Source organism: Chiloscyllium plagiosum, unplaced genomic scaffold (assembly GCF_037043375.1).
Source record: "Chiloscyllium plagiosum isolate Xiang-an unplaced genomic scaffold, Cpla_swu_hap1 HiC_scaffold_10, whole genome shotgun sequence".
NCBI lineage: Eukaryota > Metazoa > Chordata > Chondrichthyes > Orectolobiformes > Hemiscylliidae > Chiloscyllium > Chiloscyllium plagiosum.
Genome location: NW_028270148.1, coordinates 89,120,981 through 89,148,149, shown reverse-complemented (window position 1 = coordinate 89,148,149; position 27,169 = coordinate 89,120,981). Strand labels below are relative to the sequence as shown.

The 27,169-nt window shown below is 39.1% G+C and overlaps 1 protein-coding gene and 1 long non-coding RNA gene across 8 annotated transcripts in view; one reads left to right on the top strand and one right to left on the bottom strand.

Annotated features, from left to right (window-relative positions):
• Positions 1 to 27,169, bottom strand: part of LOC122552980 (KH domain-containing RNA-binding protein QKI) — a 562,983-nt gene that overhangs the window by 16,845 nt on the left and 518,969 nt on the right. The window contains exon 8 of one of the 7 annotated variants that reach the window (XM_043696326.2): positions 25,880 to 27,136. The exons of the other annotated variants lie outside the window; for them this stretch is intronic. Coding sequence (XP_043552261.1) covers positions 27,120 to 27,136 — 17 coding nt within the window. The 3' untranslated portion in view covers positions 25,880 to 27,119. Of the gene's footprint in view, positions 1 to 25,879; positions 27,137 to 27,169 lie in introns of those variants that run through there. 7 annotated transcript variants of the gene reach the window in all.
• On the top strand, positions 135 to 25,901 carry LOC148148999 (uncharacterized). The gene is made up of 3 exons (XR_015758496.1): positions 135 to 244; positions 23,030 to 23,155; positions 25,617 to 25,901. It is a non-coding gene; the product is annotated as an uncharacterized LOC148148999 (long non-coding RNA).

Sequence of the window (27,169 nt, the reverse complement as noted above, 5' to 3'; positions counted from 1 at the left end):
TACAACAGGTTGACTAAGACCAATTTTCGAGAGACTGAATTTTTATTTTTGTAAACATGCACTCAATTTCTGATTCTGGAACCTGGAAGTGGCTGGGACAGGACCCTGGAGGACAGGACATCACCAATTATGCAGCCAACTCCAGCATCTCCATCCAATTACGGTGGTTTCTGCAGCAAGGAGGGTCAATCGGAGACCATGACAGTTTCACTAATGTGGGTATAAAAGCAAGAGGTTGCCTCAGGTAAGGGTGAATTCTGAAGAATTTAGAAGGTTCTAAAATACAGTGTAGCTATCAGAATTTCCTGCAGCTCCCCAACATCTACCCACAGTAGAGGCAAGATAACCTGTGTCTATTGCTTCCTGATACACACCCATGCTGGAGCCAGGTTAGCCTGCAGCCACCACTGTGGCTACTGTACACTTACAGGTCTGGGATGAAGCCAAAGGAGGCACTGCTTGCTCCTAGCCTGATGGCAGGTCACCATCTCCATCCAACTGCCATCTGGAAAACTCCATGAGACTGGTGATAAATCACCTCAACTGGCCTTAATACTGCTACCTTCACGTCCAGGGCACCCTCAGTGAAAAAGGCCTCGAGCAGAAAGATGCCAAGGTACTTACACACCCAATTCTGAACTCAGCATCTCATAGAATGAAAATCCAGCCCAATAATTAAAGATAAAGTTCAGAAATTAAAATGTCTTAACAAGATATAACTGAGTGCCTTCATACTACAAAATTACCACATAGTGTCCAATTACTGAAAAATCTTTCCTCTTTCAAGTCATGCAATTGTGCATCTGATGGAAACTGATAATAAACATTTCTCCATGCAGTGACTGACTTCTTTAATATTGTAAATGGTGGATTACAGCTCTAGTTCAGGAACAGCTGCTCTGAGGATTCAATGTTGGCATTTGAAGTCAGTTCAAGGTCAAGATCCCAAATGGCAGAAAACAATCCAACCAGGGCCTAGGAAACTGACATGAGCCGTGTGAATCTAGAAGATTAATCAACTGCATAAAATACAATGGCGAATGCTGTGTAAAACTGTAGCAAATATTTTACTGATTTATTACAGAACACTAAAATTTAAACAAAAATGTTTTTAACAATTTTAGATTATTTTACTAATGCAAATAGAACTATTCTAATTAATCAATATAGCAAAACTAAACTGGTCACCAGTCTCTCCCAAGGTTGTAACCATAAGAGGACTTATTTAAAAGAGATAGATTGACAAGAAGCTGGAAGAACACAGCGAACCAGGCAGCATCAGGAGGCGCAAAAGTCGACTTTTCAGGTGTAACCCTTCTCCAGGGCTGGGGCCTGTTAATGCAAATTTGTTCTCAAATCATTCTGATTTTACCCTGCTCCATTTCAGTAACCTTAATTCCCTTCCTAAAACTCTCTGCTACTCTTTCCTCCTTTAATAATCTTTGATTATCTGCTAAATTATCTTGTGAGATTTGCTAGTTTGTTCATGTTGCTCCTGTGAATCACCTTGCGAAACCTTACCTTCAAGGTGTTAGATCAATGCAAGTTGCATTTAAATATTTGATATGAAGCTTGCAGTCTTTTATGTTCATAACTGGCATCCCATTTGACAGTGACAATTTGGTTGACAGCACAGTTCTCATCCATTGCCTTCCCTCCATTGTCGAGCTGGGTATGAAAGTTGTAGCTTCCCTTCCTGATCATGATGTTTCACATTTCGAGTATTCCAAGGATTCATCCTTCAGCTGTTATTTCTCATTTACATTCTGATCTTTAGTGACATCATCCAAAATCAAATCAAGTTTCAAACTTATGCTGCTGACACACAATTCCACATCATCAGGTCTCTTGACCCTTTCTGATAGGTTGTCTTGCTTGTCTGAGATACAGCTCTTGAGCAGCAATTATCCCCACCTAAACATTTGGAAGACTGAAGACATTGTCTGAATCTGAATTGCTGTTAATTTAATTATAAATTATGTTACCTTGCTGACAGCACCAGCCCTCTCCCTAACCACGATCTGTAGCTGAACTGGACTGCTCACAAACTTGATGCTGCACTGATCTTGAAACATAGGACAGAATCTCATGACAGCAGTGTGCAGCTGAAGAGCAGGATCAGAAGCGAGTGGGACATTTGGTCAGAGGTGGGCAGCTGAACACTCACAAATCACAAAACAGCCAGTTAGCTAGGTACAGTTGAGGGTGATGGCCAATTGTATGACGAGATGAGAAGAATGTCCCTGACTCCACTGTTCTTGGGTGGTGGTCAAAGGTCCAGGTGCTATATTTAAACATCATCTGGACAGGCCATGTGCTTCCTATGTATCAGGAACATCATTCTGCCAGTTTGAGAGAAGGATTTTGAATTTAAATTGTGATAAGGTGAGTATTTCTGTAATATTATAGCATAAATTACAGGACAGGTCTGTACCTTCCTGGAAGTTAGATATCATGGCAATATAAAGATATCTGCCTCTCCTTCTGTTATTGCCTTTGTATAAGGGAGTCAGTGCACTCCGTCAGCTAATTGAGTGATAGACAATAAAATCAGTCGGCACACAATGCAGATTGTGCATTTAAGTCTATGATATCATTGCCTTGTAAATAGTTACGTGTTGTAAATCAATTTCGACGTGTCATAAGAAGCCAATTCTATGTGGTCGATGTTACATGGGCTAACATACAGTAAACCACAACAGCATCACAATGGCAACAAGTGGGCCATTAAACTAAAAGATAGAGGAGCAGAATTAGGCCATTTGGCCCATTGAATCTGCTCTACCATTCAAATATGGCTGATATGTTTATCAACCCTGTTCTCCTGCCTTCTCCTGGATCACCTTCCTAATCAAGGACCTATCTATCTCAGTCTTAAAGACACTCAATGACTTAGTACCCACAGCCCTCTGCAGCAATGAGCTCCACAGATTCACCATCCTCTGACTGAAAAAAATCCTCATCTCAGTTCTAAAGGGTCACCCCTTCACTCTGAGGCTGTGCCCTTGGGTCCTTGTCTCTTTGACTAGTGGAAACATCTCCTCCACATCCACTCCATGCAGACCTCTCAGTATTCTGTAAGTTTCAATCAGATTCCCCCTCACCCTTCTAAACTCCATTGACCACCGACCCAGAGTCCTCAACCACTCCTCATATGTCAAGCTCTTCATCCCTAGGATCATTCTTGTAAACATCCTCTTGATCCCCTCGAAAACCAGCATATTGTCCTGAGATATGGGGCCCAACCCTGCTCACAATATTCCAAATGTGGTCTGTGCAGAGCCTGAAACAGCGTCATCAGTACATCCCTGCTTTTGTATTCCAGCCCTTGTGAAATTAAAGCCAACATGGCATTTGCCTTCCTGACTGCCAACTGAACCTTCAAGTTAACCTCATGAGAACCCTGAACTAGGATTCCTAAGTCCCTTTGTGCTTCAGATTTCCAAAGCCTTTCCCCATTTAGAAGCTAGTCTATGCCTCCAACCTTTCGAAAAATGTGCAGAACCTCAACTTCCCAAACTGCATTCCATCTGCCATTTCTTTGCTTACTCTCCCAGCCTGTGGAAGTCCTTCTGCAGCTTACCCGCTCGCACAACACGATCTGTCACACCACCTACCATCTGCAAATTGATTAATACCCTCAGTTTCTTTACCTACATCATTAACATATAATGTGAACAGTAGTGGTCCCACTATGGACCTCTGCATTGCACTAGACACCAGCTGCCATTGTGAAAAAGACCCCTTTATCCCCACTTTCTGGTCTTCTGCCAAGTCACAGTGTGGTGCTGGAAAAGCACAGCAGGTCAGGCAGCATCCAAGAAACAGGAGAATCGACATTTCAGGCATAAGCCCTTCATCAGGAATGGGCTCCCTGATTGATGATGAAGGGCTTATGCCTGAAACATTGATTCTCCTGATCCTCAGATGCTGTCTGACCTGCTGTGCTTTTCCAGCACCACACTTTCAATTCTGATCTCCAGCATCTGCAGTCCTCACTTTCTCTTAATCCTCTATCCATGCCAATACCTTGCCATTTACACCATGGGCTCTTATCTCATTTTAGCTGTCACCTGTACAGCACCTTGTCAAAGGTCTTCTGGAAATTCAAATAGGTCATGTCTACTGGCTCTCCTTTGTCTAACTTGCTCATTACCTCCTCAAAGAATTTTAACAGGCGGGACCTCTCCTTAGTGAAGCCATGCTGACTCAGCTGCATTTTACCATACAATTCCAAGCACTCTGTAATGTCATCCTTAATAATGGACTCTAAATGCTTACCAACAAAGATTAGGCTAACCAGCCTATAATCTTCTGCCTCCCTCCCTTCACAAACATCAGCCAATTTTTATTCTTTTGGGACCCTCCCTGACTCCAGTTATTCTTAAAGATCACCACCAATGCCTCCACAATTGCTTCGGCTCTCTCCTTCAGAACCATGGGGTGTAGTTTATCCAGTCTGGGTAGTTTATCCACTTTCAGACATTTTAGCCTCTGTAGCAGCTTCTCCTTCGTGATGGTCATGCACTCACCACGTCCCATGACTCTTTTGAAGTGGGAACTAAAAGCTCATAGTGACAGTAAGTGGATGCTAAAAGCTAAAAAGGTGACAGCACTGTGGGAGAGCTGTCAAAATTATTTTTCCAAACAATCATCGATAAGTCTGTTTGATTTGAGAGTTAAAGTTACTACAACCAAGAGTAAAGAGCTACAAACAAGGTTAAAGGCTGCTAAACCTGCAGTGATGGACAGTTAAGACTCTACCTCTCTCACTCTCTTTAAGGAATGCAAACTTGAGAGGTTGTTGATCAAATTTATAGAATAAAAAAAAATATAGATGATCCTAAAAGACAGAACAAAACAATCTTGGAAGAAAATGTAGCTTTAAAACATCATACAGCCACAGAGATGTACAACATGGAAACAGACCCTTCGGTCCAACCCGTCCATGCCGACCAGATATCCCAACCCAATCTAGTCCCACCTGCCAGCACCAGACCCATATCCTTCCAAACTCTTCCTATTCATATACCCATCCAAATGCCTCTTAAATGTTGCAATTATACCAGCCTCTACCACTTCCTCTGGCAGCTCATTCCATACCTGTACCCGAAAAAGTTGCCCCTTAGGTCTCTTTTATATCTTTCCTCTCTCACCCTAAACTATGCCCTCTAGTTCTGGACTCCCCGACCCCAGGGAAAAGACTTTGCCTATTTACCCTATCCCTGCCCCTCATAATTTTGTAAACCTCTATAAGATGACCCCTCAGTCTCCGACACTACAGGGAAAATAGCCTCAGCCTGTTCAGCCTCTCCCAATAACTCAAATCCTCCAACCCTGGCAACATGCTTGTAAATCTTTTCTGAACCCTTTTAAGTTTCACAACATCCTTCCAAAAGAATGGAGACCAGAATTGCACGCAATATTCCAAAGGTGGCCTAATCAATGTCCTATACAGCCACAACATGACCTCCCAACTACTATATTCAATGTTCTGACCAATAAAGGAAAGCATGCAAAACGCCTTCTTCACTATCCTATCTACCTGCGACTCCACTTTCAAGGAACTATGAACCTGCACTCCAAGGTGTTTTTGTTCAGCAGCACTCCCTAGGACCTTACCATTGAGTGTATAGGTCCTGCTAAGATTTGCTTTCCCAAAATGCAGCACCTTGCATTTATCTAAATTAAAATCCATCTGCCACTCCTCAGCCCATTGGCCCATCTGATCAAAAGATCCTGTTGTAATCTGAGGTCACCTTTTCTGTCCACTACACCTCCAATTTTGGTGTAATCTACACACTTACTAATTATACCTCTTATCTTCATATCTAAATCATTTATATAAATGAAGAAAAGTAGTGGACCCAGCACCGATCCTTGTGGCGCTCCACTGGTCACAGGCCTCCAGTCTAAAAAACAACCCTCCGTCTTCTACCTTTCAGCCAGTTCTGTAGCTAAATGGCTAGTTCTCCCTGTCTTCCATGAGATCTAACTTTGCTAACCAGTCTCCCATGGGGAACCTTGTCGAATGCCTTATTGAAGTCCATATAGATCACGTCCACTACTCTGCCTCATCAATCCTCTTTGTCACTTTTTCAAAAAACTCAAATCAAGTTTGACAGACATGTTTTCCCGCACACAAAGCCATATTTACTATTCCTAATCAGTCCTTGCCTTTCCAAATATGTGTAAATCCCATCTCTCAGGATTCCCTCCAACAACTTGCCCACCACCGACGTCTGGCTCACTGGTTATAGTTCCCTGCCTTGTCCTTACCGCCTTTCTTAAATAGTGATACCATGTTTGCCAACCTCCAGTTTTGGCATCTCACCTGTGACTATCAAATATCTCAGCAAGAGGCTCAGCAATGACTTTCCAAGCTTCTCTCAGAGTTCTAGGATACACCTGATCAGGTCTAGGGGATTTATCCACTTTTATGCATTTGAAGACATCCAGCACTTCCTTCCCTGTAATATGGACATTTTTCAAGGTGTCACCATCTATTACCCCACATTCTATATCTTCCATGCCCTCCTTCACAGTACAAACCGATGCAAAATACTTGTTTCATATCTCCCCCATCTCCTGTGGCTCCACACATAGGCTGCTTTGCTGATCTTTGAGGGGTCGTATTTGCTCCCTCATTACCCTTTTTGTCCTTAATGTATTTGTAAAAACTCTTTGGATTCTCCTTAACTTATTTGCCAATGCTATCTTATGTCCCCTTTTTGCCCTCCTGATTTCCCTCTTAAGTATACTCCTACTGCCTTTATACTCTTTTAAAGATTTTCTCGATCTATCCTGTCTATACCTGACATATGCTTCCTTCTATTTCATAACCAAACCCTCAATTTCTTTAGTCATCCAGCATTCCCTATACCTACCAACCTTTCCTTTTACCCTAACAGGAATATACTGTCTCTGAACTCTCATTATCTCATTTCTGAAGGCTTCCCATTTAACAGCCGTCCCTTTACCTGCAAACATATGCACCAATCAACTTTTGAAAGTTCTTGCCTAATACAGTCAACATTAGCATTCCTGTAAAATATTGAAATAAATTCTCTCTTAAAGGAGCATTCCTGAGTCCAGATGTTGGTCGATCCTGCCATTTATTTTTTTGCGCACAGTTGAAAAACATTTTTGTCAAAGCTTTACATAGAACATTGAACAGTATGGCATAATACGGACCCTTCGGCCCTCGATATTGTGCCGACCTTTTATCCTACTCGAAGACCAAACTAACCCCCATACCCTTCATCTTACTATGATCCACGTGCTTATCCAAGAGTCATTTAAAAGTCCCTAACGTAAAACGACTCTACCACCACCACTGGCAGAGCATTCCATGCACCAATTACTCTCTGTGTAAAGAACAGACCTCTGATATCTCCCCTAAACCTTCCACAAATCACCTAAAAAATTATACCCTCTTGTGATTGCCATCTTTGCCCTGGGAAAAAGTCTCTGACTATTCACTCTATCTATGCCTTTATCAAGTCATCTCTCACCCTTCTTTGTTCCAATGAAAAAAGTCTTAGCTTCCTCAACCTTTCTTCAAAAGACATGCCATCCAGACCAGATCAACTTGGGTGGCAACTTTGAGGAATCTATGGACATGGACCCCAAGATCCCTCTGTTCCTCCACACTGCCAAGAATCCTGCTGTTAACCTTGTATTCTGCATTCAAAATCGACTTTACAAAATGGATCACTTCACACTTTTCCAGGTTGAACTTCATCTGCCACTTACCAGCCTAGCTCTGCATCCTGTCAATGTCCCGTTGCAACCTACAACGGCCCTCCACACTGTCCACTACTCCACTAGCTGTGTCATCAGCAAACTTACTAACCCACCCTTTCACTTCCTCATCCAAGTCATTTATAAAAATCACAAAAAGCAGATGTCTCAGAACAGATCCCTGCGGAACACCACTGGTCACCAAACTCCAGGCTGAATACATTCCATCTACTACCACCCTCTGTCCTCTATAGACCAGTCAATTCTGTATCCAGACAGCCAAATTTCCCTGAATCCCATGCCTCCTCATCTTGCACTCATCAGGATAATTTGAAAGAGCACTCATTTAAAGGGAAAAATCAACATATTGTATCGCAAACTGTTTGAGAAGAATGCTGATTGGCTGACAAGTGGACTTTGATTTGTAGAGGTGATGTCATGGAGAATGCACCAGTTAATAATCACTGATAATTAACTGCCAAGTTTTGCTTAAACTTCAAACGAGGCAAGTTGTTTCTACTTGGTAAAGGCAATACCCTAAGAGCAAAAATTGCTGTCACCTATTTTCTTGGGTTAAAACAGGTACATGTTGTACATTTTGTACATGTGGTTTCTACTTGCAAAGAGTAGGGCTCTGTGTATTAATATGTAACTTCCAGTATGTACGAGAGCACCACACTGAGGACTTGACTCTCAAATTAGTTGTCTCATGATTCGTTGCATACTCACGATTATCCAGCAAATTTGTCCAATTGCAGAACCATATCTCATGTCAGGCACTGTATTGTGAGCAATGCAAGTGCAGACTGATTGACACGGTTAGTACCATTTTTATTGCGAATAGCTGATGGGATATGCCGTTTGATACAATCCTTACTCGTATATGAAACAGGAGCAGAAATAGACCATTTGACTCCCTAAACCTCCTCCACCATTCGATAAGATCACAACTGATTCAAATTCCACATTCCCAGCTGTTCCTGATATCCTTTGATTCCTTTACTGAACAAGAATCTATGCACCTCAGTCTTAGAAACATTTAGCCAGTCTTTGGGATGTTCGGCCTACATACTTGGCACCCACCAGCATTTAAACTCAAAAATTACATTAGTCATTTGTGTATCTACCTTTGCCTACTGTTTGCACTTAAAAAATAATCCTTTCAAAGTAATCTGAACTTTTTCGGACCAAAGTGACAGCCTTAGGGCCATTTCCTCAGTTTGCAGGAGATACAGTGAGAGATGATGTGATCAGGGTAGCCACTATCCCATTGGATGGCTTTTATATGGACTTTTTGAGTTGGCTTGAAAATATAAAAATGTCAGGCGATTCAATCACCGAATTCATAGGTAGATATTGATACAAAGGTACAGGATATGATTTCACAAGTTAGTTTGAGTGAAAGACTTACAATAGGTGGCAGAAATGGAAGTGTAGGTCACTCAGCCCATCAAGTCTGCTCCACCATTTATTACAATCATAGCTGATTAAACACTTAAATACTTTTCGCCGACACCATCCCCATAAACTTTATGCCACCAGCAGTGTGAAAACTATCAACCTCTAAATATACTCAAAAACTGAATTCCCAGAGGGCAGAGGGCTACCCTCTGAGTAAAAACAATTATGCTCACTTCGGTGCAAGTAACATTCCTATTAATTTTAAACAGTGTTCCATGGCTCTTGACTTCTAAATGAGGGGAAACATCTTACCTGCATCAAGTTTAACTATCCCTTTAAGCATTTTATAGGTTTTGATGAGATCATCTCTCACTCTTTGAAATTCCAGAGAATAAAGGCTCAGTTTGCCCACCCTCTCTTCAGAGGATAGCACCCATAATCTTGGAACAAGTCTGGTGAACATTCATTGCCGTCTTCTGTGGCAATAATATCTTTCCTGAGATAAAGAGACAAAAACTGCACACAGTATTTCAGGTGCAATCTAACCAAGCTCCGAGATCATCTCTCACTCTTTGAAATTCCAGAGAATAAAGGCTCAGTTTGCCCACCCTCTCTTCAGAGGATAGCACCCATAATCTTGGAACAAGTCTGGTGAACATTCATTGCCGTCTTCTGTGGCAATAATATCTTTCCTGAGATAAAGAGACAAAAACTGCACACAGTATTTCAGGTGCAATCTAACCAAGCTCCAATAAAACTGAAGCAAGTCTTCACTAATCCTGGATTGAGGTCCTCTTGAAATAAAGGCTAACATTCCATTAGCCTTCCTAATTGCTAACACACAGATGCATCAAGCTTTCAGAGTATTGACAAGGACACCCAAAACCCTTTGTATTTCTTCACTTTGAAACCCCTCATTATTTAAGAAACAGTCCTCCCTAAATAGATAACTTCACATTTGTCCACATGATATTCCATCTGACATATCCTTGTCCAATCAATAAGCCTATCCAAATCCTCCTGAAAACTTGTTACATTTTCCACAGTACACACATTTCTGCTTTGCTTTTCATCATCTGCAAATTATGAACATTCACATTTGGTCCACACACCCAAATTATTGTGAAAAGTTGGGAACCAAGTACTCATTCTTGCAGTACGTCAATAGTCACAGTCTATTGAGAGCATGGTCCATTTAATCCTACTCTCTCTTTTCTGCCTGTTAGCTAATCAGTAATCCAGGCCAGTACATGACCACCTCTACCACGTGCTTCAATTTTTCCTAACTACAAGTCTTCGAAAAATCCAAATATACTACATCTATCAAATCCCCTTAATCAATACTGTTAATAACATCAGCAAAAATCTCGAACAAATTTATCAAATTCAATTTTCTATTTTCAAATCCAGGCTGACTATGCCTAATCATATCATTTTTATCCAAATATACATTCATCATGGCTTTTATTGTAGATCTCGCAATGTCCTTACTATTAAGTCTGTAGTTCCCTTCTTCCTGTCTTAAATACTGGGCTGACATTTGCTAGCTTCCAATTTGCAGGAATCATTTCAGAATCTATAGAGATTGAGAAGATAATTTACTGTCTCCACGGCTACATGCTTCAACATCTGGGATGGACACCATCAGGTCTTGGGGACTTACCAACTTTTAGCCCCATTAATTTCTCCAGAACAACCTTCTTACCAATGCTAATTTCTTTCAACTCCTCAATCTCACCACTTGGAGTCATAGTGCTGTACAGCATGGAAACAGACCCTTCGGTCCAATATATCCTTGCAAACCAAATATCTTAAATTAATTTAGTTCCATTCGCCAGAATTTGGTCCATATACCTCCAAACATTTCCTATTCATGTACCCATCCAGATGCCTTTTAAATGTTATAATTGTACCAGCCTCTACCACTTCCTCTGGCAGCCCATTCCATATACGCACCACTCTTTGTGTGAAATAGTTGCCCCTTAGGTGCCTTTCAAATTTTTCCCCTCTCATCTTAAACCATACCCTTTAGTTTTGGACACCCCTACCTTGGGGGAAAGACCTTGATTATTTACCCTATCCATGCCCCTCGTGAGTTTACAAATCTCTATAAAGTCACTCCTCAGCCTCTGACACGCCAGGAAAAATGGCCCCAGTCTATTCAGGCCTCTCTCTATAGCTCAGATCCTCCAGCCCTGGCAACATCCTTGTAAATCTTTTCTGAACCCTTCCTATTGCAGGGAGAACAGAATTGCACACACTATTCTAAAAGTGGTCTAACCAATGTCCTGTAAGGCCACAACATGACCTCCCAACTCCTATATTCAAAGCACTGATCAATAAAGGCAAGCATACCAAATGTCTTCTTCACTATACTATCTACAGGACACTCCACTTTCAAGGATCTACACTCCAAGGTCACTTTGTTCAGCAACACTTCCCAGAATCTTACCATTAAATGGATAAGTCCTGCTCTGATTTGCCTTTCCAGAATGCAGCAACTCACATTTATCAAAATCAAACTCCATCTGCCACTTCTCAGCTCATTGGCCAATCTGATCAAAGTCACGATGTCCTCCGAGGTAACTTTCTTTTATGTTCACATCCAAATCATTTATACAAATAACAAAAAGCAGTGGACCCAGCACTGATCCATGTGACACACCACTGGTCACAGGCTTCCCATCTGAAAAGCAACCCTCCATCACCACTACCTTCGAGCCAGTTCTTTATCCAAATGGCTAGTTCTCCCTGTATTCTTTGTAACCTTGCTAACCAACTTTTAATGCAGAATCTTGTCAAATGCCTTATTGAAATCCATGTAGATCATGACCACTATTCTGCCCTAATCAATCCTCTTCATTACATCTTCTAAAATCTCAATGAAGTTAGTGAGACATGATTTCCCATACACAAAGCCATGTTTATCATTGCTAATCACTCCTTGCCTTTCCAAATATATGTAAACCTAGTTCCTCAGGATCTCCTCCAACAACCTGCTCACCACCGATGTCAGGGTCTATAGTTCACTGGCTCTTCCTTACCACCTTTCTTGAATAATGACATGTTAGCCAACCTCCAGGCTTCTGGCACCTCACCTCTGAATACCGATGATACAAACATCTCAGCAAGGGGCCCAGAAATCACATTCCGAGCTTTCCACAGATTTCTAGGGTATACCTGATCAGGTCCTGGGGATTTATCCACCTTTATGCATTTTAAAACATGCAACAGCTCCTCCTCTGTAATATGGACATTTTTCAAAATGTCACTGTTTATTTCCCCCAAGTTCTCTATCTTCCATATCCTTCTCCACAGTAAACACTAATTGAAAATACTCATTTAGTATCTCTCTCAAATCCTGCGGTTCCGCACATAGGCAGCCTTGCTGATCTTTAAGGGTCCTTACTCCCTCCCTTGTTCCTCTTTTGTTCTTAATGTATTTGTAGAATCCCTTTGGATTCTCCTTAACCCAATTTGCCAAAGCTATCTCATGTCCCCTTTTTGCCCCCCGACTTCCCTCTTAAGTATACTCTTCGAAGGATTCACTCAATCCCTGCTGTCCATTCCTGATATATGCTTCCTCCTTTTTCTTGACCAAACCCTCAATTTCTTTAGTCATCCAGCATTCCCTACACCTACCAGCCTTGCCCTTCACCTTAACAGGAATATACTGTCTCTGGACTCTCATTTATCTCATTTCTGAAGGCTTCCCATTTTCCAGCCGTCCTTTTACCTGCGAACATCTGCCTCCAATCAACTTTTGAAAGTTCTTGCCTAATACTGTCAAAATTGGCCTTTCTCCAATTTCCTTAACTTTTAGATCCTTTCTATCCTTTTCCATCAATATTTTAAAACTAATGGAATTATGGTCACTGGCCCCAAAGTGCTCTCTCACTGACACTTCAGTCACCTGCCCTGCCTCATTCCCCAAGAGTAGGTCAAGTTTTGCTCTCTCGTAAGAACATCCACATACTGAATCACTTGGATCTGGGAGATTTCTGGTGTGTTCCTCAGTGAAACAGACACAACGTGATTGTTTAGCTTTCTTCCATTTCTTTATTCTGAATTACAAATTCCCCCGACTAGATTTTGCATAGATCCCCATTTGGATTAGACACATTTTTCATATACAATTGCTGCAGGTGACAGAAGATCCAGCAGGGTACTACCACCAAACATATCTTTGCCTTCCTTCCACTGTTAACATTGTGGAGGGACTGGTCTATTCCTCCATCACTCTTTACACTTCCTGACCCTCCATCCCTATGGCACCTTTCCATTTAATCACAGTAGGTGTAACATGTACCTTCACCTTCTCCTTATCCAAGGCCCAAAATTGCAAATACCAAGTGAAGCAGTGGCTTACTTGTACTTCTTACAATTCAGTCGATTGCATTTGCCACTCAATGTGGTTTCCTTTATGCTGGCGAAATCATAATAAGATTATATAATAAGAAATATGAACAGGAGTAATTTACATCATTCCTCACGCTTGCTACACTATTCAATAGGATCATGGTGGATCTGATACCTGATAATCTTCGATTCCCCTACTGGCCAAGAATCTATCTCAGCTTTAAATACATATAAAGACTGTGCCTCCAAAACTCCCCGTGACGATGCATAAAGGGAAACATCCTCTCCGCATTTACCATGTCAAGCCCTTAAGAATCCTAACCATCCCAATAAGATCACTTCTCATTCTTCTAAACTCCAATGAGTACCATCCCAACCTGTTTAGTCTTTGCTTATAAAACAAGCCCTCCATACCGGGGATCATCCTAATGAACCTTTTCTGAACTGCCTCCGATGAAATATCTTTCCTTAAGGAAGAGTACCAAAACACTCTCATTATTTCAGATATGGTCTCACCAGCACCTTGTACTGTTTCAGTAAGACTTCCCTACTTCTATATTCTAGCCCCCTTGAAATAAGGGCCAGCATTCCATTAGCCTTCTTGATTACCTGCTGCATCTGTGTGCTAGCTTTTTACGTTTTGTGCACAAGTACCGCCAAGTCCCTTTGTGTTGCATGTTTTAGTAGTTTTTCTCCAAATGCAGACCAGATGATTGTGGAATACCGCCACTTGTCTGTAAGAATGACCGTAACCTTCCAGTTTCTTGTCATTTCAATGAACCATTTTGTTTTCATGTTAACATTTTCATCCTGGGCCTATAGCTGTGTTTCAGCAAAGCTCAGTGGAAGCTGGGGAAACACCACCTCATCTTCTCTTAGGCATTTTATAGCCTTCGGGACTCAACATTTAGTTCAGCTAAAGCAGAGCCTGACCTCTGTCCTCCACTGGGATGACAAACTACCCTTCCTGAAGAAAGGCTTATGCCCGAAACGTCGATTTTCCTGCTCCTCGGATGCTGACTGACCTGCTGCACTTTTCCAGCACCACACTTTTCAACTCTGGTCTCCAGCATCTGCAGTCCTCACTTTCTCCTACCCTTCTTCACCCCTGCTTATTTGGTGTCCTATTTGTGTCTTGTTGGCTTTGCGGACCCATTTTTCCCCTTTCCACACCTATCATTTACAAAATCTCTTAGTTACCACCATTAGAACTCCCTTTGTCTTTTGCTGTGGACAGCCCACCATTTGTTCATCTCAACCCTCTTTCTCATTTTGTCAACAGCATAACAGCCACCATTTTTGAGCTCCTTTCAGGTCTGAAGAAGGATACCTAACTGTTAATTCTGCTTCTATTTCCACAGATGCTACTCAGCCTGCTGAGTTTCTCTTGCATTCTTATTTGTTTCAACTTATCTGAACAGCTCATCATTAACCTCCTGTCACACAGCATGACAACTCAGTTTCTGAAGAGATCACGACAAAGAATTACCACATGTCTGCAACAAATGATATATATCCATCTGCGTTGACTAATAGTACAATGCAGAATGAAGCTGCAACACCAAGTCGTGATTACTGCATTAAAAACCAGATTTGATCATCTTGTACATCTACCAAGGTGATACCTAAATATATAGAAACGAGCTACGTGCGTTACTTTACACATTTATTAGATAAAAGGTTCTTAAAGAGAAAGTGAAGAGAAAGTATATTACAATGAGACAAGCCTATGTGACAATACTATGACTTTAAGAGGTATATTTTGTCTTTTTTGTTTTGAAAAGAGGTTTTAAGACACAGGTGACAAGCTATCTATTTTAGATCCAATAAACTAACAGATTGGGAGGCCTTGGGAACAAAGTTGGAACAATAAAGGCAGTCTGAATGGTTGGGGTCAAGCTCCCAAGAACCAGGACTTTTAGTTTTAGTTTTTAGTCAATGGTGCTGGGTCTTGAAGCTGGGTGGAAGCTGCAGTACATCTCTCCATGCTACTCACTCTGTCTCATGCAGAGTTTTCTCTTTATGTTTTTCCTACTGTTGCGAGAATTGCATGTGAAACAAACTGTTTTACTAAATTTACTTTTTGTCAAGGATGTGTTTATGGGATGTTACTCTATTAGAACAGTTACTGTTCAGTAATCTATTATTCTGTGAAATTTTCAAATAGAGCGAAGTCATTCCAATTTCTTCTTTCTTTTGTTATATTTTAACTATAGTGTGTGAATAAAGTGTTTTTTTGTTTCAACATTGATAGTCTGACCAGCTGAATTCCATCAGGAATGAAATGCCTGGCACTTGCCTTTAAAATAAGGAAACATTAGGGTCTCGGCTACCTTTTTAATATATTTTGAGGGAAGTTTGGTCTGGTCCATACCACCTGTATCTTTAAGACCATTATATGACATCACAACATAGGACTTTACAGGTATAAAAGTAACCGCCTCACCTTCTGCCACTCTGTGTAATAGAACTGGTGCAGTCAGTTATATGAAATGTACAGTAATATCAGTAAGCACAGAACACAGACTATGTGCACAAGTCTGTGCTATCATCACCTTTTAAATAGCTATTATTATAAATACATTTCAAAATATTGGTATCACATGAACCTAACTCATTGTGGTTTATGTTACATGACCCAGCTTATATCGAACTTCAAATGATATCGATGCCAACACACCCCAGCTGACCTTCCAACTTCCAGAAACTGAGTTCATCTGAAATCGAGTCTGTACCTTGATCTTCACCAATTTTTATTCACACTTTATTCTACCCCTCACTGACCAATTTTGGCTCTCAATCAAACAAGATTAACTGTTAAAATGTTCATGCCAACTTTCAATGCTCTCTCCTTTTTTCTTTATTCTGCCCCAGCCATGCTATTCTGCAAGGTTAATCGTTCTAACAGTATTAGCAGCTTTTAGTTTCTTCGGCCCCAAGCTCTAGAATTCTCCTCTTAGCAGCTTGGACCCCATTCCTTACTTAAGAAAACATTAAAAACAATTTAACAAATCAAGATTTTAGTCATCTGTCTTAATATCACTTGATGTGGCTTGGTGTAAAATGTTATGCCACTCATGTGAAGTGCTTTGGGATGTTTCATTAAATTGAAAGCATTGTGGAAAACCTGTGCTATTGTCCTAATTCCAAACAGTGAATGAGAATGTGACTGAAGAATTCAAAGTATTAACGGTAAAATGGCATTGAGATTATTGTAAACAGTTCACTGTCATGTTATTTAATGTGTTGCAATCAAACTTTAGCTCATACAGCATTCATTAACAGCTAAAGCTTATTTTTCAGTTTTGCTAAAAATTGTAATAAACATGACATAGGGCTGAATTTTCAATTCTTTGGGGAGCCAGGTGCCGGGGGATCTTTGTTTTGGGCTGGAGAAAAACTTGCAGTGGGAAGAGGAGGACCCATTGGTTGTAGTCCACATTGATATTAGGAAAGAGGCACTGTGAAGGAAATGTGAGAAAATAGATGCTAAATTAAAAGCAAATCTCAAAAGGTAATAATCTCTGATTACTATCTGAGCCATTCGCAAAGTGGATTAAAGTGAATTAGAGAAGTGAATGCGCGGCTGAAAGAATTGTGTAGGAGAAGTGGTTTCCTGCTCGTGGACTATTGGCACCAATACCAAGGAAGGTGGGATCTGTACAATTGAGATGGTCTAACCTGAATTATGTTGGATAAGGGACAGTCAGATCAAGATAATATAAATGTTACAAGTCAAGGGACAGTGTTGACATAGAACACTCTGGCATGGTGGCTCAGTGGTTAGCACTGCTGCCTCACAGCACCAGGGTCCCACGTTTCAATTCCAGCCTCAGGCAACCGTCTGTGTGGAGTTTGCACATTCTCCCAGTGTCTGCATGGGTTTCCTCCGGGTACTCCGGTTTCCTCCCACAGTGCAAAGATGTGCAGATCAGGTGAATTGGCCATACTAAATTGCCCATAGCATTTGGTGCATTAGTCAGAGGGAAATGGGTCTGGGTGGGTTACTCTTCAGAGGGTCGGTGTGGATTTGTTGGGCTGAAGGGCCTGTTTCCACACTGTAGGGAATCTAATCTAATCTAAATCTAAAACCAAAATACAAATGTGGAAAATGAGAATCAGAGAATGGCAGGACAGGGAAGATTGAAAAAAGCACAAAGCTAAAGGCTCAGCATCTGAATGTGAAACATCCATAACAATGTAAATGAACTGATTCCACATATCGAAGTGAAAAAATATAATTTGATTACCATTACAGAGATGTGACTGCAAGATGACAAGGATTGGGGTCTGAATGATAAGGGTTATAGGATATTCAAGAGGAATAGGAAGTGAGATAAATCCAGAGAGGTAGCACTCCAAATCAAAATTGGCATTGATCCAATACTTAGAGACGACTTGGCTCAGAACATCGGGATGCAGAATCAGTTTGAGTAGAACATGGAACAGAATAGGAAAGAAAACTCAAGTGGGAGTGATCTACAGACCTCTAAACAGCAACAGCAATGTCAGAAGTGTACAAGGAGGAATGTTAGGTGCTTGTAATAATGTAATAGCAATAATTATGAGTGATGTCTATCTACAAATATACATGAAAAATAAATATTGTCAATAGTGGTATTTACCAGGAATTGATAGAATGCTTTTGAACATAAGAAACTTTCTGGGACTGACCAGAGAGCATGATATACTAGACTTGATATTACATGTGACAGGCTCAATTAACAACCTCAGAGTAAAGGCACCTCTTGGTCGCAACAATCATAATATGCTTGAATTTTACAACCGGTTTGAAAGGGAGAAGAGTGGGTCTAAGACCAATATTCTAAACATTAATTAGGGCAATTCTGTGGCTATGAAAGAGGAACTAAAGTAAACTGGGATATTAAGCCAACAGATCTGTAGAGAACCAGAGGCAGAGGGATATTTCAGTATATTCAAAATAAGTACAGCTCTACATGAAGAAACATTCCAGTGGGATGAACTACCATTTGTAAAAAAACTTAAATAAAATATTAAACATAACAAAGAAAGCATATAATTAAACAAAGATCAGTGGCAGGTCAGATGACTTGTCAAACTATATAGAATAGCAGAGAATGACAAATAGGTTAATCAGGGCAAATAAATTAGAGCACAAAAGGAAGCTAGCTAGCAACGTAAAAAAATATATCAGATGAGTTTTCAAAGGTATCTACGTCAGAAAATGATAACATCAAGGGAAAATACAAAGCTGTTTACTTTGGCAAGTACTGTTTAAAAAAAAAGAGTATCAGTTAGATTACTATTAGTATTCTGAGGCATACATATCCTTAGTGATTATGGTTTAAGATAGGAGGAAGAAGTAAGGATGGGAGGAATTCAAGTCAGAGTCCTGGGCATGATCCATATCTGAAGAAAATGCACAAGTGCGAAGAAGGGAGTAAAATCAGAGTTTGGCATGAGGGTCCTTTGTTTGGTATCTAGTGGGCATCCAACGACCACTTCAATGAAATGATGGAAATTTACTCAACCTCTTCAGGTACCATACCTTAAGAGAGCATTGACAATCATGACTTCCATTGGATAGGTCCATAATTGTTCTTGGCAAAGTACTGCAGTGGTTTGTTATTGCCTTCCATAGTACAACTAATGAGAGAATTACCTCACTCTTACTGCCTACCATCAGGTGCAGGCTGTTAATCAACTTGTTTGGCCATGATAGAAATACATTTCTCATGTGCATCAAGTCCTGAAGTGGGACTTCTGATCCAGAAGCAGGAATGCTACCACTACACAATAAGAATTCTCATAGAGCTATCAACACACACAGATGTCAAATACTAATGACTTCGAGGAAAGAAAATAAGGAAAGGGAGAGAAGACAATGCTTATGCATTAAAATTGAAAAGTAGAATAGGGAAATTAGTTTATTTTCAGTGTTTAGTTCCAGTATTCTCAAAATAGATCTTGGGTAGTAATAACTACCAGATTCATAGCTAAGCTTCTTGCATTATTGTGCCAAATGTTTTCAAACAGGCCCTACAATTTGTCCAGTGGTAGTCAATTTGAATCAATCTGTCTGTTACAATGTTATCAGATCTTAGGCTCCACTGTGACTATGATCAAAATTACAAAGTTAATAATGGGTTTCACTGCTGGCAAACAGGGTGCTTCTACTTTTGAATGGGATTTAAAACCCTATGGTCCTAACTTGATCAAACAAATCTATTAGTATGCCAAAAATAATGTTATTACGCAAGATAAACAGCCTGCACAACAGTTACACCTGCTCTGTGTGCTTCATTACTAAGCTGTGAATATATTCAACTGATTAAAGATGGCTAAGTCCAACAACAGGCCTGGAACGTTAGCTCTGGACTTCATCATATAGCTTAAACATGAAAATTTGCCAATCCAGGTTTATTTAGAATATGATCTGCATTCCAAACCATTTAAGTAGAAAGCCCTTTCTTCAAATCACCACACTTTCATTAGTTTAACTTTTCTTTGGGGTGGTCAGGACGGGAACATAGCTAGCAGCTGGTGCCCAGCAACAACGTAATTGTTCGCAGTTAGATTAATGAACATCATCTCAATTTTTTTCAATTACAATCCCATAACAATGAAACTACTTCTTACTTTAAAAACATCTGTACTTTGTTATACCTTATAATAATAAGGAACACCATCACTGCCAGTTTGACTTCATATTATAAGTAGGATGTTAACCCACCAAACTTGTCCAAGAGTCTCCATGAATTAACAGATCTCCTGACCACTCCTGGAATAAGACAAAAGGAAAATCTTTAAAACAAAAGCTAAACAATTAAACAAAATGGGATTCTTTTTTGTTTCCTTTGAATATCTTCAATTGTTAGTCATAAAAATAATGGTAATGTGTTGAGAAAACACTGGGTAAGATTGCTGGATATGAAGAATCCTTCAGGAATACTTACAATGAAAATTGTCAAGTTTAGTGATATCAAGTTAATCTCAACACATTAGAAATGCCAGTGCTACACTTACAATTTCTCAGTAACATGGAGAATGATGCTAGTGTAGCTCAACGTAGTCAACACTGAAATATTTGGATAAGTTTGTTTAGGCAGTTTAAAATCATTTTGATCTGAACTTGTAACAGATTGTTTTTCACTACTTCCATCACCTCTAGTATCATAACCTAACTCACCTTGCCCTCCACTTTCAACATTTCAAAGAAACTACTTCCTCCATGATACTCTGGCCCACTCTTCAATCAAACCATCTGCTTGCTTTCCTCCCACAGATTTTCTCCATGAAAATGCAGTTGTAAAATCTATCCCTTTTATCTCTCACCATCTCAAGCCCTAAACTCACTGCCCAATTAAAGCAGCAATTTACAGATCCTTCTTTTAATTCAGTATATTGTATTCTTTGCTCAAAATGTTATCTACTAGACATAGGCAGAGACCAAACGCAGCCTCGGTGACCATTTTGCAAAGCACCTCTAATCAGTTTGTTAACATGACCTTATGATGGCCTATAGTTTTAATTCTCCACATTGCTCTCACACTGACATCTCTATCCCTAGCTTGCTGTACTCAACAATAGCTTGAGGAATGGCATCTTATAGTTCTTTTTAGGCACTTTACACCTTCTAGGCTCAATAGAATTCAAAGGCTTCAGACTATAAAGTATTTCAAATTTGTTTCTTTTCTTTGTTGCAATTTTTGTCCTATTTTGCTTTTAGAATGCAACACATTTGTTCTAGGCACATCTTTGCTTAAGATCTGGAGATGCTGGTGTTGGACTGGGGTGTACAAAGTTAAAAATCACACAACACCAGGTTAAGATCTGGAGATGCCGGTGTTGGACTGGGGTGTACAAAGTTAAAAATCACACAACACCAGGTTATAGTCCAACAGCTACACTAGCATCATTCTCCATGTTACTGAGAAATTGTAAGTGTAGTACTGGCATTTCTAATGTGTTGAGATTAACTTGATATCACTAAACTTGACAATTTTCATTGTAAGTATTCCTGGAGGATTCTTCATATCCAGCAATCTTACCCAGTGTTTTCTCAACACATTACCATTATTTTTATGACTAACACTTAAAGATATTCAAAGGAAACAAAAAAGAATCACATTTTGTTTAATTGTTTAGCTTTTGTTTTAAAGATTTTCCTTTTGTCTTATTCCAGGAGCGGTCAGGAGATCTGTGTTAATTCATGGAGACTCTTGGACAAGTTTGGTGGGTTAACATCCTACTTATAGTCCATCACCTGATGAAGGAGCGACGCTCCGAAAGCTAGTGTGCTTCCAATTAAACCTGTTGGACTATAACCTGGTGTTGCGTGATTTTCATCTTTGCTTAAGCATCTCTTTTCTTGCCCTACAACTATTACCTTTGGTCTTGTAAAACTAACTGTTCAATCAATCATCCTATCATCGGCCTTATTTTGTCCTTTGCATATCCACCCTTTTGCTCAAACCTGTCATATGTTAAAATATTCCCAGTTCAAATAAAGAACATTCACTTGAAACTGTTTTGGGTCTACATAGATACTGCCTGACTTACTGTATAGATTTAGTATTTTCTGTTGCTATTTTACCCTTCTGGTATTCATTGTATTATGCTTCTGATCCATATCACATCCACTTGTGAAGGCTAATAACATGAACCCTTTGAGTGTGCATGCCAAGTACTTTGGGATTGTCTAGGCTTGTGGTTAAATTCAAATGCTTGACAAAACGTACAAAAGAATAGGTGATAAATTCATTATGATATTTCTATGTAAAAGTAGTTTTGAGAAAAGTCTGTAAAAGAAATCAATCTTATTGAGTTGTGCAACAATTTACTGCAAAGCAGTTATTAATGTCTGTGCCTGTTTTATACTTACAATTTTACAAAGGCTTGAAATAAAGGTACAGGTCATTTTTCAATAACACGATGATTGCATTCTTGTGCAACCTCATAATATAGAAAAATCACATTTTAGAAACAGCACTTTAGGTGTTGGTGATGTAATCGCGTTACAGCTTTAAAGGTTTGTGCTTTAGAAAGTGTCCCAAATTTGTCATTTGCATTACAGCAAATTCATGTTAATGAAATTCACGTTATAGCATAATAACCTGTAACACCAACTGCCAGTGATTGACCACATTTCAACATATCCACTGTTATCTATAACTGTACAGACGTTTCTTTATTTTGTGACTTTGTGGTATGTAACGCAATAACAACTTTTGGAACTCTGAATTCAGGGTGACCAGACTATTCCAACTCCACATTCTATCTCACAATAAACTGATAAAAGAAGATATTCTGAGAGAAAAGAGGCTTTATTTTTCAAATAAATTATGTTAAAAATATAATATTAACTATCAGAGGTGATCCAATACTTACTACTTGGATGACAAGATGTGACCGGTGAAGAGTTGGCTCCGCATATATGTACTTCTTAAAACTACATGAATCAAAACTAGTTTTACTTGAATTTGGACAACTATTACTACAAACAAATAATTGCCTGCATTTTCTTTTCATTTTTGCTGTGCAGTGCTCTGAATGGACAACTTCAAAATTAGTGCAAAACTTGTTTCTGGAAGGAAGCTATTAAGACTCCAACAATTCGAAAAGAGGTGTTACGTTTTTGTTTCCTTTCTAACAGCAGCCTTCTTAACAGGTAAAAAGATCAATCAACCAAAATGTTTGGCACTGTTAACTCATATACAGGCACTGTCAACCAACATACTGGGATTAAAGTGGTTATATTTGGTCACTTTCCTCAGGTTAGTCTGACAAACCGTGCAACATACATTAATCTTAATGCTTATTCTAGAAAATGTGGCAAAATGGTTAAAACAGACAGTCCAGTGTTAGAAGTTTTATATAACATTTATTAAAATAATGCAAGGGTTAATAGAAACAGCAAAGAAACAATTAAATAAAATTAAGCACATTTAAAAAAAGCAGAAAACCAACTTGTCTATTTAAGTCATCAAGTTGCTAACAGAAAGCAAAAGAAAGATCACAGTCAGTACTAACTGCAAAAGGGTTGGTATAGATCGGTTATCAAAATGTTGGATATTCTATATTTTTGTAATTTATCAGGAAAATTTCTTGAATGTTATATATAACATACAAAAACAAGATTATAGAAAAATACATTATAAACTTGTAACAATGGCTGTAAATACATTATCTTACATGTTTTTAGGCAATAAATTGGTTATGGTACAGACAACATGGATCTACCTCTTGCTTTGCAAATAGTTGACTCATCCTGTCAACTACATAACTACTAGTGACACTCCCATTTAATCACTCCATAGAAATACATAATACTGCCAGGAAAATGTACAGTACAAAGTTTTTTTTTAAACTACCTTTGAATATCTAAGACACTCAAACAATAGTAATATTGAGGTTAAGGGCATACACAATTTCTAAAAAGTTGTCACATTTGGTCAGGAATCATAATGTTAGCAATGAAACATTTTTAAAGACGTGTCACATTTTTAATATCCAACCTTTCTTTCCCAAAAGTCCAATGACAAATAACTGTTACAAAATCAAAAGTAAAACTGCTTTTATTTTGAATTGCCCACATTCTGTAGTCACTATCATGGCTATCGTTTGAGCGTCACAAATTTTGTTCAAACTGAAATGTCAAAAATGCCACTTGATAAAAAATGTGTATGATCAAAGAATCAAGGAACCATCCGCTGAGTGTCAACAATCAGGAAGACAAAGATGGTGGTACAATGTTTAAAGCTGGCTGGATGGGCATCAGTAGTTTCACACTTGTTGCATAGTAAATCATTTTCTTCCCCTATCAAATGACAGATTTTGGGTGAATTTACCATGCAAGTGTTTTATAGCAACCCTTCCTAGTCTCTGCCTTGCCAAAGGCAGGAGTGTTTATTAAAAAGGATCCCTAAGTGGATATGAATGAGCCATCAGTTCAATCATTCAACATAAATTGTAGTGTACAAGTCCTCTGCTTACAAATGATAGAGAAATGGCCAGTTTGATATATAGTGAGCTGGAAGGTCACAAGAAAAGATGCATACCCCTTTTCATCACCAATTGAAAACTGAGCAGATTTAGTTAAGAATAAATTGTCATACTACTTGCATCTTTTCGAGTTCAAAAAGGTTACTTAAATACTGAAGGGTACATCAAAGCTAACTGAGAACCACATTAGGACATTACATACTTAAGCAATATTGTTTCTGGTCATTTGTATATGACATGTGAATCAAGTTGTAACAGTCATCAGTATTGCAGGTTTCACGGTGGAGTCTTTAAAAAGTTTTCTTTTAAAATGATCAAGGTGCTGCAAATAATTACCTAAGAACTTATAATTTCTAATGATGCAAAAAATGGTAAATGCATAAAAAAATTGAAATTATTGAGTTCCAGTCCAAAAAAACCATATTAAGAAAGATATCTGGAAATGACTGAACTTCAATTCTGGCTACAACTATCCATTCGAACTGATTCTCCTGCCTTATCATCTTACCTCTTTCCTGAGGTCAATCAGTATGAAGGCAGCAGTTGAATTAACTAGAACCTATGTCAGTGGAAAGACAGTCATGTTACAAAGTAAATCTATGCTCACCCTCAGCCACCTTACAAATCTCTGCTGAGCAGACAATCCACATGACAGCAGGGAGAACACGGCTAAAGGAACCGGCTGTAAAATTCTACTACCAACGCATCTGAAGTTGATGTTTTAGAAATCTCAAAATTCCCATAACTGAAATTCAGTTCCACTTAAGAGAATATCAATGATTTGCTCATTCTGAGAACCTTGCTGATGGCCTCCTTGCTGTAAATTCAAGAAAAGGACATGTTTGATATTCTTTACTGGCTAAACATAATCAAAATAAGCTTCTGTCAGTTAGAAAATTTGGCCATTTTTGATCATGTAAGCTCTCTGACATTACCAACAGGAAACCTTTCTCCTACACTGGTCTGCCTGGGATATCTTTCAACATAACATGCTCAGACGTTTCAAGGGCAATTAATTACACAGTGAAGACAACAAAAGTTTGGAAGCTGTTCATGAGCATCAAATTTTATATTCAGATTGAGGTACAAGTGAATGCTCCAAATAGATTTTTCTGTTTATCTTTCAGTTTCTTTCATTCTTACGTCATCCTACGATTAACAACAAAAGATAAACTGGCTCTTTAAGACGTGAAAACCCACAGGGAACGATAGCTTTAAACAATTCACTATAAAACCAGGAGACTGTACAAATCGATGTCACAGCTATAGTCATAGAAAGCCATGGGTTCAGTGACGTGACATTAATCAAGCAACAACTGCTAGCTCATTTTTATTCACTTGTGGATCCTTTCATGTAGGAACTGGGCAGCTAAGTTTGCATGCATTTGAGACCTTGCATTCAGCATGGTGATTAATTTCTGAGATACTAGACAAAATGACTATGAATAAAATAAGGCACTTCTCTCTTTAAACATTTTCCAATCTTTACAATGTAACAAAAAATGAAAAAATAAAGAAAAAACAAAGAGGCTGTTTTGGTCTCCTGTTTTGCTTCATTCACAACTACTAGGAAATATTTTAATGAAATAAAGTGTTTCTTTGTTCAGATTCTGTTTAATACTTGAAAGTATAAAAAACTACTGTCAAAAATATATTTCTTCTTACCAGCACCCTTGTAATAGTAAAAGTATCTACTATTCTTTTTGTGGTCTGTTCAATGCATTATGCTTATCTACAATTTAATTACATGTATATAGTAAATAGGCAAGCATGGCTTTACATCCTTGAGAAAACATTTCTACACAAGGAAGAAAAATAGGATTCAACAATTTGCCCAGGATCATGACACACAATGCATGGACCTTGTTACCAAAAGAATCTTAACATCTGATGGATACTCTTCAATCTTATTACTCATTACTTCTAATTCAGTTGTCTTTACCCATCACTGTTTTCTCAATGGTCGTCTCAACAGCAGAAGCATTCATTTCGGAAAATTCTGAACTGGCAGGTTGAAGTCATGAAAAACTTTGAGTTGGCATCTGTGCTCTTGAGGAGCACAAATGGACTTACAAAACAAAAATAAATTGGCCGTATTTTGAACATTGAATTTCATTCAAAAACCCTTCACCAATGACATCAGTGACCAAAGGTTCATGCATGATGTATCATCACAACAAAATACATTCAGGGAACCTGTGACTTCACCATGAGAAAAAAAATTCTTCAAACTCCCACAGTCACTGCTTTTGTTAATAGCTATTCATACACATCCATCTCCTATCTCCTAGGTGAAGACTTCTTACCGTTCATTAGGGAGAGTCACTCAATGATGATCACTGATGAACGGTTCTGAGGGGGTGAATTGAACTTTATTGCTTTAGTACTATTCAGTGCAGTTTTAGGACCTCATGATTCACCCAACCATAAAATCTGAGAGGTTGGATAATTTTGTTTGTGTGTTTTGTTTTTTGTTTGTTTTCATTATTAGGCAGTAAGACGAACAGACAGTGCCTCAGCTCGCTGCACTGAAGACAGACAAGCAAAGGCGATCACCAGTAAATTGATCAGCAGGCAGGCATGGTCAGGTCATCATTGGGTGAAGAGTTCAGAGGTCAGAAGGTCATGGGTTAGTTGCCAGTGGCGGCTGGGTGGTTAGAAACAAAAAAGGAGAAAAGAA